Below are 14670 nucleotides of genomic sequence, written 5' to 3' on the forward strand. Positions count from 1 at the left end.
CGTTTTAGTATGTTTTGGATAATTTCATATAAATTAAACTATTTTATATGTATATAAATATACACATCGTTTTCACTTTATAACACTCTAAAGAGTAATTTTTTTTAATTAGAAAGAGAGTGACTCTGAGGAAGGGGATAAATCTAAGTTTGGATATCAGTCAGTTAATTGGCTTCTTGCTGACCTGGCAATACCTGGTTTCTCAGACCAGTTCCTTCTGTAATGGCCTCTTCAGCCAATAATGTGGATCTGCCAGATAAAAGCTGGTTTGGGTGTTTTTTTTTTTTTTGTAATTTGTCAAGCATCAGTGACTGAACGAACTTGACTTATTTTTATCAGCCCACAAGCACAGCGAGTAGCCTTCCTGATGTTTACTGATAGCACTCAGGCAGTGTCTGTGGTAGCAATTTGTAACATAACTGGCTTTGGTAATTATCTGAAAATCCATCCTGTCTGCAGTGATATCCTTATTGTCAGTCTTGTGTTCTCTCCTCTTCCTTGAAGTGTCCGAGTTCTCTGCAGGTTGTGTAACTGGCACCTTAGCAGACTAGTATTAATTTTCTGTTTGAAATATAAGAAACTATTGTATACAAAATGGAATTTTTACTTAAACCTTGTCTTAATTTTTATTATATGTTCTTGGCCTATATTTTTTAGTCATTGTCTCTGTTGATTAACTTCAAAAAATCTGCTATGCAGCATATCAGAATTTTTGCCTTCTTTATCTTCATGTAATGCAGAACCTTATAATTCATTTCAAAAGCTCGTAGTGGTACCTGATACTTAGGTATTAATTAATATACACAATTTCTTCCTTCTATATTTACAGTGGCTTCAGAGTTCTATCACTTAATTTGTATTCATTACATTATCTGCTTTTTTTTTTTTTTTTTTCTGGATAGAGACTTTAAGGAAATAGACTTAAGATCCATTTTCCAGAAGTTAAAAGATTTTACAGGAGTAAATTCTTGTAATAACAATATGCTTATGGAACAAACTGATTTATGCTCCAGCAAACAGTGTAATATGTGTAATACACCAGGCTTGATCTGGTGGTGTTTGCATTCTAAGATAACATACTTTTAATTCTGTGCTGGTTGTGCTTTAACATCACAGTCTTTTTAATTACATTTTTCTTAATGTCCATTTATTCTTTTTAGTACAGTGCCTTTGCCTTCTGATTATTCCTCATAATACTACTATGCAGGGAAATTAAATAAAATGTAGTATAACTAGTATTTTATGTACAATAGGAGTTTATATTCGAATAGTAAGCATAGATAAAGTTTCTCATGGGATTGTTCCATGCAGAGTTTAATACATGCAGAACATGCATGCAGAGTTAATTTTGGGGCTTTAACACATAAGTGTTGTTCTAGAAGGATACTGGCAAAAATATTTTTTAGAGACCTTTTTCCTAGTTTATATTAGCAGATACTGCAATGTGGTTTCCAGTCTAAATGCACCAGTGCCTTAATGTTCATGGGTCAGTCACATAGTGTAGATGCAAAATAAACATAAACTAGTTTTTGTCTTCATGGTGCTTTTCACAAGGGCACACCAGAGACCCATAGTTCCTAAACTTTTTATGAAAAAAACAGGGAACTACTTCTGTAATGGGATCTGGGGTGGGCACACGGGCTGAGCCGTGGCAGGGGCTGGTGCTGAACTGCCCTGCAGGTCTTTCGCTTCAAGGGGTGTCAGGAAATACAGAGCTTCCAGGCTCCGCTGCAGCATCACAGGTGTCCTTGAGAGCACTCGTGGAGCCAAAGGCAAAAGCAGCGATGAGGGTATCTCTGTGATCTGCACTGTCCTTTGGGCATATAACTTAGGCTATTAGAAAAAACACACCAAAACAAAACCCACACAACTGTATTTGCCAGGTGAGAATGTTGCTTAAAGCAGTATAACCTGTCTTGCTGAAAAATATATCCTGAAGCCAAGAAAAGGAGAAAGTTGGACTTTGGAGGTTCTCAATTGATGAAAGCAGCCATTTCATATGAGGAAATAATTGTCTACAAACTGTTTTGATATATATATGTGTGTGTGTGTGTGTGTGTATATATATATATATTTTTATTTTTTTTTTTTTTTACAGTGTTTCTATTTTGTTTTTGGAGATCTGCTACTTTTTTGCCTTAATAAAATTATCCTATTTGGATATTTTGCCAATTTGAGGGTAAGAAGGAGAGGGGGAAATGCCTATAAAGCCATAATTTTTTCTGGAAGATGAGATGGTCTCCATTTGCATTACAGCTTTACAAGGATTGTAGCACTAGACTCTTTTTCTTTTTTGATGGAAATGCTTAATCTGAGCTCAATGGGCCATAATAATTGCCTGTTTCTTCCAGTAGAAATAAACCCACTTGTGACACGTGAAACCTTAACTCTGCTTAGTATTATGCACAGAATTGTAGACAGTTCTTCACCCAAATATATTTATGATAGCAGCACCAGTCGATATACAATACCAAGCCAAGGGCATTTGAGAATAAATCAGTCCCTCTAGCTACTGCTATAGCGCAATAATTGATGGTTGTAATAAAACCCCATGAAATTAAAATTCTGTGCATGCATATGCACGTACCTAGCAAAGAGAAACCCGGAGCTCTCTGTTCTGGAAAAAATTGCATATGCAGAGACATATACACCATGTACCCCTTTGTATTAGTAACACAATGTACACAAGAGGTCTGTAGGTTTTCAGCACTGTGTCATCTCATTAGAATCCTCAACATTTGAGGGCTTTCAGGAGTCATATGTAGAAAGAAAAATGTAAGCAGTTCATATAATAGGAGGATAGTTCCAGTTACTCCTTGAGGAAGAAATATTCTTGATTTTGTGTTTGAAAGCCTCTTGATGATGCTGTAAGTCACTACCAAAGATGCTGAAAATGCCATTTCTACTTCAAAACATCCTATATGTTTCTCTAGTTACTGATATTTTTAATGATTCTTCTGGTTTTGGGCATCTCAGGCTCTACATTGTGGCACTGTGAGGTCTTGGGATGCACATTGTTTCTTCGTTTGGCTTTTGGGTTTTAACATGAAGCATTGAGAAGCCATTTAAAATTAGTACACAACATTATTTATACATACATGTAAAAGCCCATGCTCTCGCCACGTATTAAATAACCTTGAAGCATCATTTCTTCTGCATTCTGTTGGGCAATGAGATAATGAAAACTAATATGTAATATAATGATACAACGGAAGCGACCGTTTCCACATGAAATACACCAAACGGCAGAGTCTGGTGTATCTCCTTGTGTAGCACAGCATTTTTGTGCAACGTGGCAAGCAAAAAACCCCAGGCATTTAGTTTTTGAGAGAAGACTTTTACAGTCAGATGACAGAAAACACCAATAGATGGATTTTGCAAATTCTATGAAATGGTATGAACTGTCTCACCGTATCTAGTAAAATAAAACTAGCATGACTGTGACGGAGTAATCTGTGGGTATATTTCAGCTATTCAATCTATGTATGAATGAGAAGTACGAGATCTCAGTCAGATAAATACGCAATGACTAATTGTGAAGTTCCATTCTGGTAAAAGCTCCATGGCTGCGATCAGGACCAAGTCTTTGGCATCTGACTCTCATGCTCCATACTGCATAGGTAGGCACTGAATGAAAAGGATCCTTTCCTAACGGAAGTGGTGCCATTCAGGTAATTGTATTTGAAGCAGAAGGAGACAGATAAAAATCTTGGAGGGCCTTTTCTAGATCTGTTGTGAGAGCAGAGACACAGGAAATCCTGGACAAGTAATTCTGGTGTGCCTGCTAACTGGGAACAGGATGGCTTTGTATGCACTGCCTGCATAGGTGGGCCATATTTTCTGTTGGTGTTTTAGTTTCTTCAGAGCTGGGGCTTGCAAGTCCTTATGAAGAGTGGATGACTGATAAATACATTTAAAACATCTTAAATCTCCCACCTACTACTGTTAGTTAATGAAAACAAAACTGTCTTCCCTGTTCTTTTCATGTTCATGAACTCATGAGAGAGAGGGAATGACACCAGGATCCTGACAGCATGAGTGCCATATAAGACTGTCTTATAAAAAGACCTCTAGTCTTGAACTATTGTTCACATTCTTTGAACATTTTTCCTTGATAGAATCCTTTAAAGAGAATCAATATTTTAGTCGTTCTTCCACTAAACTCTAGCGTGTGACAGCTTGACATAATGACACTCAACATATTGACCAGGTTCTTCATGCAGTCTTGAACTAAAAGAAGTAAATAGTTCATTGCATATGGTTCAGTCCAAAGACATAACAAAGTAAATTTAGGATTGAGAAGCACTGTGTTTAAAATTGCAGGATGTGCACAAGGCTTGCTTCTAGGGTCTCTTGATCATTAATATTAAATATGTTGTGGCTTTCAGTTTTTCTCGTTTATCTGTACAGGTTTACATATTGTAAATGCATTATTTATGTTTTCCCTTAAGTGCTTAGTACTGCCAGGATGTTCTCTTAAACTGGCATGGATGGCAAAAAGGATAAAAAGAGAGCAAATTTGGCACTGGTTAGCTGCACAGAAAGCCACTTGTGCTCAAGTGAGCCTTTCCCAAATGTGTTTTAATAAACTGAAATTGATAAATAGACAGAGGGACAGATAGATAGACAGCATCACTATTTAAACTATGAAAAATATTTTTTCATTAAGACAAATTTGGTTTGTTTCATTTTTTCTTTCTAATCTCTTGCTAATAACACATTATCACTAAGCCTTCCTGCATTTGTTCTGGAAAGCTGGTAGGATGAAGAGTGGTGGGGGAGCTGTCTACATGGAAATTCTCTCTGAGGGAAGCCATCACTCAAACGGATTCTGTTATTATGGCTAAAACATACAGTTTGGAATGAACCATTTGCAGAACTTCGACCAAAGGAAATTGGCATGTCCTGCATATTGCCCATCATCTTCCTACATTTCTTTTAGTAAAGAGAATGCAATGAATGTGGTGGTAGATTGAGTCAAAATATATTTTAAGAAACAACTCTCACATTCATATGAAAGCTGTTTAAGATAAATGTATGTTTCTGTTCTTTTTGTTTGCTAGCAGATGTGCTGTAGCAGCTGGATGTTAGGACACAGTTACCCTCTCCTGACTTGGACATCTTTGTTCTTCTGCACTCTTTGCCTCTCTATTAAATTCTCCCACTGACCATAAATACTTATTTTCAATCTTAAATATCATTTCCTGTTCTGGTCTCTGTGATGTTAGATATTTGCCAATTTTATGTTTAAAATGACAGTAGCAGACAGCCTTAGAGATGACTAATTAATAGAGAGTTATCTGCTTAAATAGTCAGTAACTATAACCCTTGGTCCACTCTACAAATATTTGATACACTTTTGTGTTTGGTTTTTTATGAATTTTGCCTTTCTTCCATTCTGAAATTCGCCCCTCCCCACCACCACCTTTGGTTTCCAAATATGCAGCGGCACTGGAAGCCTGTATGGGTTTGTATGAGCGGACGTGACAGCAGCTGTTCTGAGTCAGACTGGGGGGCTGTGAGGCCTTGATACCATTTTTATGTGTTCCTGTGGAAGAAGGGAACAAAACAACCTTCTCCAGAATTTTCTTTAGGCCTCCAGGAACTTTGTGCAGCAAAGGTGGTGTTTGTGCATTTAATAATCTTCTATAATTTTCTCTTTAGTATTTTTTTTAATCCACAACACCTACTCCTTTATTCACACATTTTATGAAGAACCATCTTTCTGCTTAGTATGATTTGAACTGGCCACCTATGATTTTCATTTGTTGCCATCTAGTTGTTCTGAGAAGAAGCAATCATTCTAGCTTTTTCCATCTCGATGTTATTTATGATTTCATAGGCATCTACTCCCAGCCATCTCTTTTTTAGGCTGAAGTATTCTGGTCTTCCCGCTTGTTCCTGTCTACATGGATTTCCTCATCTGTAACCACCTTTGTCACCTCTGTGTCTGAAGGCAGAATGCCTCTAAGTCTGCAGCTCATGTGAGGTCAGAGCCAAAAGCTTCATCCCATGGGGAGGAGGAGAACACATTCTTTTGAAGGTTGATGTTAAAGGTACAATCTGAACATATTTTGCACTACATCTAAATGGAAATAAAGCAGTAAATATGAATTTCAGAAAGTCTTTCCAAAAGACTCTTCACAATCATCTCAAAAGAGCCTAAACTAATACTATAGAACAGTTTGCAGCTGCAGTCGAATGAACGAAGAATCTTCATAGTCCAGAGAAGCATGCAGTCAACATGGCCAGGACCAACAGGATAGGGCAGAGGAAATGGGAAGAACTGTAAATCTCTCCTTGTTTATGTATTCTATCAGAGAGACTAAACTTATGAGCCATGTATGGTTGTACAGTACAAAGGTAAGAAAATCAGAGCATAAACACATTACAGATGGGACCAGTGGATTATCTAATTCTGTATCCCATGGCTGTAAAGCAAATGAAAATGTTTGTTGTTTAAGTAACAATGTAATTTACAGCAGCATTTCAATAACCCATATCTTCTGTTGATTTCTGTGCTGAACGTATTTTCTACATTTTTGGCTTCTGAAACTTTTAAAATTATTACTACTATTCAAGTATTAGGAGTACTTAATAGAACTGTAATCTTTGTAGGTATTATGTTCTGTGGGCAAGTTTTGAAAAATACCCCTGCAGCAAAAGTTACGCTCTCTAGGCATCTAACTGGAGAAAATAGGCAAAATTGATAAGAGATTTAAAAGAAAGTTTGAGAAAATCACGTTGAATTAAATAAAAAGCTATCACAATATTCCAGCATTCTGTAATGCACTGCATGTTCTATTATTTTCTCCTTTTCGCCCTATGTTTTATTTAATTAATCACCATGTTTTTTTCTTCCTCTTTTAATGCCTGAAGGGTACCCTGTGAAATACTGGAGTTAATGGTAGAGGTTGAACATTTCATCTAGAAAAATAGCTGGTATATTTAAAACACAAATTATAGAGTGTGGGAGTGGCAACCTTATCCAAAGAAGCTGACCAGTGGAATATTGTAAAGACAAATAATTCTGGATGTTGTTCAGTTTGCTAAGTGGAACTCCCATGCTGTTAGTTTGGCAAATGACTTCATTTCTTTGCACACTCATTTGCATATGAAAACCACATAGTGACATCTGTCTGTCTTGTCTTGCCTGTCTGTCTTGCCTGTCTTGTCTTGCTCAGGACAAAACAGAATAAGGTAATTGTAATCTTGTCATGTTTATAGCGTGTATCCTACAAACAGTTGAAGAGTGGGTAACTTGACATGGTTGCGATTTCAAACTTGTAGGACCATTGTCAAAAGCAAATGTTCGCATTTCCACTATTTTTCTTTTTCCTGAAAACTGGAATTAAGATGTCTGGTGTAGAGACTTAGAGAAAAACCTAAATAGTAATAGTGAAAAAGATAAAAGGTAAAAAACAAACAAAAATAACAACAAAAACCAACCAAACAAACAAACCACACCACCTTGCTTCAAACTTGGACTAGATGGTCATTGTAGGGCCTTTCCAACCAAAATATTATCTTTTATATTTTGTTATCGATGTGAATAGGTGCACCTACAGCAGATTCAGATCCAAAATTAACTCTTGAGACTTTTATTAGTCTGCGTTATAAGTGTACTTGCATAACCTTAAAGTAATTTATAAATGGTAGGAAGGCATGAAGTCTGAAAAATTGAATCTTTAGTCTGCAAGAGATAGTGACTTTAGCTGTTTTAGTGTTACTCTTTTATCGGGAGATTGTAAATAGACCTATGCTGAATTCCTTTACCTTTTGTTTCCTACTAGAGGACTTTGAGAAATGTATCAGAAGAGCATTTGTTGTTAGATTTTATTTTTGTACAGTGACTTCATTGTAAAACTTTGTATTATATATATTAATATATGAGGTTTAGCTTGTAACTTATTTATTAGTACTCATTTTTCTGTGTTGAAAAATGGGCTGGCAGTTTTATTCTTTAGTAAGTAACTTTTCCCAAGAAGTTCCCCTTTTCATCATCACAACAGAGTAAAAATATACAAACAGAATATACAAACAGGTATCGGTTGATGTTTTAACTTTTTGTAAGTGGAAGATTGCGGAAAGTGTACTCTGAATCTCTGAAAATATCCTTAGAAAATATTGCATCAGTTTTCTTTTTCATCTTTCATGAATTGTGTTTGCCAGATATATTAATTACAGTAATGGCAGTGATTACACTTTCAACGCTAATTATACTCACTAATGATACTCAATTATGATTCTAAAAGTATTCTAGAAATATTTAAAAACAAAACTCAACCAAGCAAAGAGCCTCTCACCACAGGCTGGACAAGTCAACACCTGAGCAAAGTGTTCAGAGGTTTGTTCCATAGCTCCTGGTGGCAGGACTGGATTAAAAACCAGGGGAGCTGGGAAGCAAACAGGGAACTGGATGTTTCGGTGCTGTGGTTCCGTTCCTTGAGCTCTTCCGAGGGCAGAGCAGTGACTTCACAAACGGTGCTGCCATTGGTGACACGTCTACTGTTACCCGGCACCGAGGTCTTGCTCAGCAACCAGCTCTCGCGTGCTGGGAGGGTTTCTCAGAAGCCGGGCAGAACATAAAGGCAGCAGCATGGAAAAAATATGCATTGCAATCAGGTCTTCTTCAGAGGTATTTTTATACCAAATCGGAACTCGAAGTTGTCATAGGAATGTGTTTTACCACTTTTTGAAGCTTTATTTCTAGGGTGTGATATGAATGGTACCTTAGTAGTGGGACATTCAGAAATGTAACACAGACTTGTGGTGGAACAGAAAAAGGGGAAAGCCTCTTCCTGAACTGCCAATGAGATCTTTAAAATCTCAGAAATGCTTCACTACTTTTGACTTGTGTTGGCTTCTGTATTCCTTTTGACCTTTGTAGATTTAAAATAATCAGTAAGAAAATAACTTTTTTTGCAGTAACAATTTGATTTAGATCCACAATACTGTGTGTCAACTCATGGCTGTGCTTCCAGTAGTTATTCCTATAAGATATGTAGACCTAGCAGCTTTCTTGTTGCTAGAATGCTATGCTTTCAAAGTCGTTGTTTTCTTGGTTTTTTTTTGTTTTCTTTTTTTCTATTTTCCTCTTGTAGAGTTCAAAGCAACAGATGAGTTGTGAAAGAGAACAACTAAGGGTAAGTGCAACGCCATGCAAAATGTTCTGATTCTTTAAAACATAGGCAGAATCTAGTTTGTGCTACTGACAGATGGTTTATTTAAAAGGAACATACTTAGCTCACTTGTTGCTTGTTAGTAAATATTGTACATATCTCAATATAAAACAGTTACAGTAGATACAGGGTGTTTTTCCATAATTTAGTGAGATTTGGCAGTAAATACCTTTTTCTGTGAGCTCTCTTGGCACTCGGTGTGCTCTTCCTGTGCACCATGAGAGGATTTAGTAGTGGTAAAGGTCACCAAGTTTCTCAGACTTTCCCCACTACCAGATTGTTCTGAACAAGAAGACCCTCCTTTGGAATTTTATGTGTAGTATGTGTGCTTTTAGAAAGAAGTCAGTGCTAAAAATGTGAGGGAATTGGCAAAGAAGGTCCAAGTATTTTAGTGTTGCTATTGGTTGTGTACAATCTGTAAATAAGATGGAGTTCTTCAACCCAGGTTGCTTTATTTGTTTTCTCCTTTTCCTATGTTAAATTGATGGTGTTTTAAACAGGTTTTAGTCCATGCTCCCATTAAATGCTACATATCTCCGCAGATGCTTTTTCATCACAAGTATTTCCTTTTTCCACTGATTGATTCTAGGATTTGTTAGGAAAGGCCTAAGAGTTTTCATTAATTAAAAAAAAAAAAGGTTTTGTTTCATCCAAGTGTTGCTTACTAGATCTACATTTATTGATACCACATGACAGGTAGTTTCTTGAAATTTTCACATGCAAGTAGGGAGGGAGAGGCAGGCCTGAAAGAAGTAGAAGTTTTTATGTATGCAAAAACATTACTGAAAATAGGAAAAAGCAGCTTTCTTGTGTGCTTTTTTTTTCATTTTATTAAGCATCAGCAGTGCCTGCATACTTGTAAGTATAAAGAATAATCTCCAGTTTTAAAGTAAGTTGTGCAGTGTTCTTAAACATTCAGCCATTCATTAGATTAACTTCATCAGCATTTCTAGATGCTTCGTCTGGTCTTCACCATATTTGCAATGAGATTTTTTGTAAACAAGTTATGCAAGAATGATGCATCACATACTGTCCTTGCTTCTTTTCTTGCTGATATGTGACTGCATTGCTATTGTACTGAAGCTGGAGTGACAAAGCTTTGTTTTATCAGTAGTAATGTCTCAACAGAGCAGCTGTCAAAGTTAAAATATTGCAATAGTACCTGAAGGACAATCTTTTCCAGAGGCAGCAGTGCCATGAGAACAAAAAAAGTTTTCATTTTATTGTTTTTATTAAGATTTCTCTTTCGAATGAAGGAAAATATTGTTTTGAAATATAATGGGAGGAGGCTCCCAGCTCTTTCTTCAGGTAAATATGTGTGACTTTTCTTAGTAGTGGATAAAATGTGACATGGTAGAACTTTATCTTTCTATCCAATATTACACGTTTACATTAAACAATTAACTCAGTGCTTCTGATGCTTTTATGTCATATCAAAATGTGACTTTTCACAACAGCTTAGGAAAAAACCGTGTCTTTAATCTACTAAGATTAGGTACATCTTGCACTACTGCTGTGATGTCCCTGCTACATGAATTCAGTGATGAGTGCAAACGCTGTTCCTGAGGCTGGGATGCCATGAGATCATTCACCAGCCCACTGTGCCAGAGCTTGTGGCCGGAGCACAAAACCTGTAGCCATCGAAGTCTCACCCAGCCGGGCACAGTGAGTGCAACAACTCCAGAGCCCAGCACGGCAGAGCTGGTCCTTCCCCTGCCCACTCTGCAAACGCCCAAACCTCTGCCAGTGCCCAGGGTCTGTTCCAGTTAACAGCGGCTCATCTGCTGTGACAGGAGGTCACAGTGAAATTCAGTATACTGTGTGGAGATGTTGTGGTCACAGTTCAGTGCTGGCAGCTCTGACCCTGCTTAGCCGTGGTGTGAACAACCCCCACTGCCGGGTTCTGTGACACTCAGGCTGTAACGTGACCATTCTGCGACTTTTCGGTTGGTGCTCTCAAAGAAATGTTTAATTGGCCCAATTAGATTTTTCAAGCCTGTAAGATTTTAGTTTGGTGTTTGTGACCTACCATGAATACCTGGATATAAGGCAGTCTTTTTCACAATGAAATATTGTTTCATCCCAGCAGAAAGAATTGAAATATATGAAGAAAGCAAGATTAAAACGACAAAATGCTAACATTTGTGTTTGTTAAACTGAGTTAAAGCAAGATTATCCTTGGGTCATCTAAGTACATAATAGAAAAGGACATATCTCCCACCTTCTTTGCTAAGTCTAAGATGACATGTCTGCCACTCTCCTTTTTTGATTCCCTAGATATTCCTTTGTCTGCAAGTCCTCAAGAAGTTCCAAAGGAAATACACTTTGAGAACAGCTTGTTTAAAGCATAATAGTGCAAATAAATAATTAGACATCGTGTGGCTATAGAAAGACGTATCCAGGTCTTGATGTAATAATTTATTCAGACTTTTCTAACCTCTTATCTCTTTGCTTTTAAATTCTAAATGCAAAGCAGAGACTCACTGTAATGGAATAAGGCATTTAGAGTAATGAAACTCTTATTTATATTGGAGCCTCTGGCCGCTATGCATTATATTTACAATGAACAATAATTCTTATAATTAAGGAAGTCTGTATATTTTAACACTTTTCTGCTCAAGCTTTGAAAATGATCGCAACCACAAGTTTGTAACTTATGCGTCTTGCCAACATTGTACAATTCCCAGCTAGACATAAAAGTTTATGCTTTATTTAAAAGAGAATTAATAGAGAAAGCTACAGGAATTTTATCTCTAGCATAGCTGGTTGGTTGTATTTTGTGTGTGTGGTTTTTTGTCTTGTGTGTTGGGCTTTGTTGTTTGTTTGCTTTTAAATATATATGTATATATATAAAACACAAGCTGACTTTGGTATATTTCCCTTAGATTTAAAATTAAAAAAAATATTACAAAGCACTAATGCCATCTTCTAAAGCTTTCCTTTCTCTTGGAAATGATTTTCATTACTATGTCTGCCTTGCATATTTTTAAAAATATTTCTGTAATTTCCTTTTGGCTTTCTAATCTGGCTGCATTTAAATCACGTTGTACTGAAAAGCTAATGTGTCTTTAAAGGGGAATGGGCTCATCAGTATCTCACTCTCCAGCTCCATCCACACGCTGCTTTTTCTCAGTATTTCCTTTAATGGAAGGACTTTAGTCCTCCTCACTCTATTTTGTGTTCTCCGCTCCTGATCTATAAATCTCTTCTGGGATGATACACTCCATCCTCTTCCCTGACTCTTTCCTACTGCCACTTGCTGTTTTATGAGTCGCTGTGTGGAGCTTAATGTAATTGTCATTCTGATGTATTATAAATGGCCTGTAAAAACACAGAACTCACAGCTTGCTCAAAGTCATTTAAAGACACTTTTCTTCTCATTTTTGGGTCTAAAAAACAGACTTTGAAACATGAATGATACAGGTTATTTAAGGACGTGAAGAAAATCATGATACCAGCCTAGGCAGAAATAAGCTGTAGTCATAACCCTGTAGAAAAGTGCAGTGACAGCCTCAGAAGTCTGTCTGCTGCTTCCACTGAACCTTCCTTACTGGTTTGACTTTAACCTGTGATTTTTTTTATTATAGCCTAAAAGTATTATTTAAACTTAGAGGCTAACTTAAACCTCACTGAGTTCTACCCAACCTTCCTTTCAACTAAGAAATTACTATTTTGCATTATCAACTTAACTGATAATGTAATTGTACTTGTTTAAAGTGAACAACTGTAATTGTTTAAAGTGATCTTCTGTAGCTGTGTTTACATGCATGAGTTTTGCTGTATAAGCCAATGGTTTTGGTCCTTATGCAGCAATCCTTGATGAGCACTTTAAGGTGGGCAGAGAACAATTTTAAACTCTGTTAGGAAGGTTTATAAATATTCCTGTGAATGCCAATGAGGTCTAATGGTAAATGGTGTGATTACCTTCTTTGATCTGAAATTTTAAGTGACCTAGTTGTTGCTCTAATTAACAGCTGCTTTCACATGCACTTACTATCAAGATGCATTATATGCAGCCAGAGTTCCTTCTTTGGTCTGAAATACGGGAAGGGCAGGGTCCTACTGCCATCTTGTATTTAATATCACCTTATATGTTTTATAGTACTCTAATTTTCAAGGAGACAAAAGAAAGTTTTGCATTCAATATTGTTGTATTAGTCTTGTCTTTTGGACAATAAATGAAATAAGCTGTGACAAGCAACCAGAAATGTATTAAAGTTAGGCCAGGTAGAGGACAAACAAAAGCAAATGCTTTTATGTCCGGCATAATTATTAAACAACCATAATCCTGCAATATTTATCTTCCTTGTGTCTTTGTTCAGTGCATTAATTCATCATATTGTAAGATGCTTAGGGGGGTGTATTTTTTTTTCTGGTTTTTAAAACTTTTTAACAAACATTTTTGAAGATCATTGTGGTATTAGCTTTATCCAGTGAGCTAAGAATAATCTGCTGATAATTTTTGTGTACAATGCTCCTCTGATGCACTAAAGGAGGTAAATCATGGTTCAGTGGTAGGTGCTAATTTGTAATCAGTTTGAGCTGAGGGCAGAGGGAGGAATAAAGCTGGAGAGAGGAAAAGAATCAGAGTGGAAGTGATTTGTGAAGTACATGTTATTTTTTTAACCATGTTCTGAAATAATTTGCTATGGTGATAGCATAGCAGAACTTCCGTGATTTCAATCTCTACCTCTTCCCAGACGGGAGAAAAGGAAAACTACATAAGCTTGTTGCATGTGTCTGTGATGTCTTGTCTTGTCACCGGAAAGCAACACAGTAATTTATAGCATTTTTGCAAAACTGGGCAGCCAGTTCTGGCCACTAATAAAAATTTCAGTTTTTCTTTTCCTTCTGAAAGTCTCCTGATATGAACTGGCAAGCAATGTGGAAGAGTAATCTGGAACTGCCCGGTATTATACATGGCTCTCCTAAAGGATAAAGGGTTAAAGGGGAAAAAGCTAAGATACACTAGCAGAGTTGAATCGATCTGATCTGTTTTTACTACTTATCCTTTTCTTAGGAGTTCACATAGGTTATGCTGCATTTGACATGCTAACAAGTTAAACTTACCCTTCTTTAATTTCTGTAGTTATTCTTGCAGTGAGCTATATGTGTCATCATCCTGTAGGTGTATGGTAAAGATAGAGGTTGACGAGTTTAGTAAGAGGGCATCGTGTTTTGACATGGAATGAAATCAGAATAATCTCACTCAGCATCTTACAAGCTACATTCCCAGTGGTTCCATAAAGAGTAACTCACAGCATAGTTTGGTAAAAAAAAATACGGTAACTAAGATCTGAAGAAGAATCGAAGGATTGTAAATTGTCCACCAGTTTTTTGGGAATGGGGGGGTTAATTGTGGGGGATGTGATTTCATTTAAATTTTCACCTAGCTTGAAATTAATCTGTGCAAAAAAAGGCAACTGAAGAAATATGGTGAAATTCCGTTTCAGTCCCGCTGGCAGTTCTGGTATATTCTAGGAGCCTT

General features: G+C 36.8%; 1 protein-coding gene across 27 annotated transcripts in view; it reads left to right on the forward strand.

Moving 5' to 3' along the window:
- The window catches only part of RBFOX1 (RNA binding fox-1 homolog 1), a 1107892-nt gene that overhangs the window by 734253 nt on the left and 358969 nt on the right, over positions 1-14670 (forward strand). For 23 of the 27 annotated variants that reach the window (XM_071814923.1, XM_071814928.1, XM_071814931.1 and 20 more), the window contains one exon: positions 9105-9146. The exons of the other annotated variants lie outside the window; for them this stretch is intronic. In XM_071814923.1, coding sequence (XP_071671024.1) covers positions 9105-9146 — 42 coding nt within the window. The remainder of the gene's footprint in view (positions 1-9104; positions 9147-14670) is intronic. 27 annotated transcript variants of the gene reach the window in all.

Source organism: Patagioenas fasciata, chromosome 15 (genome assembly GCF_037038585.1).
Source record: "Patagioenas fasciata isolate bPatFas1 chromosome 15, bPatFas1.hap1, whole genome shotgun sequence".
Lineage (NCBI taxonomy): Eukaryota > Metazoa > Chordata > Aves > Columbiformes > Columbidae > Patagioenas > Patagioenas fasciata.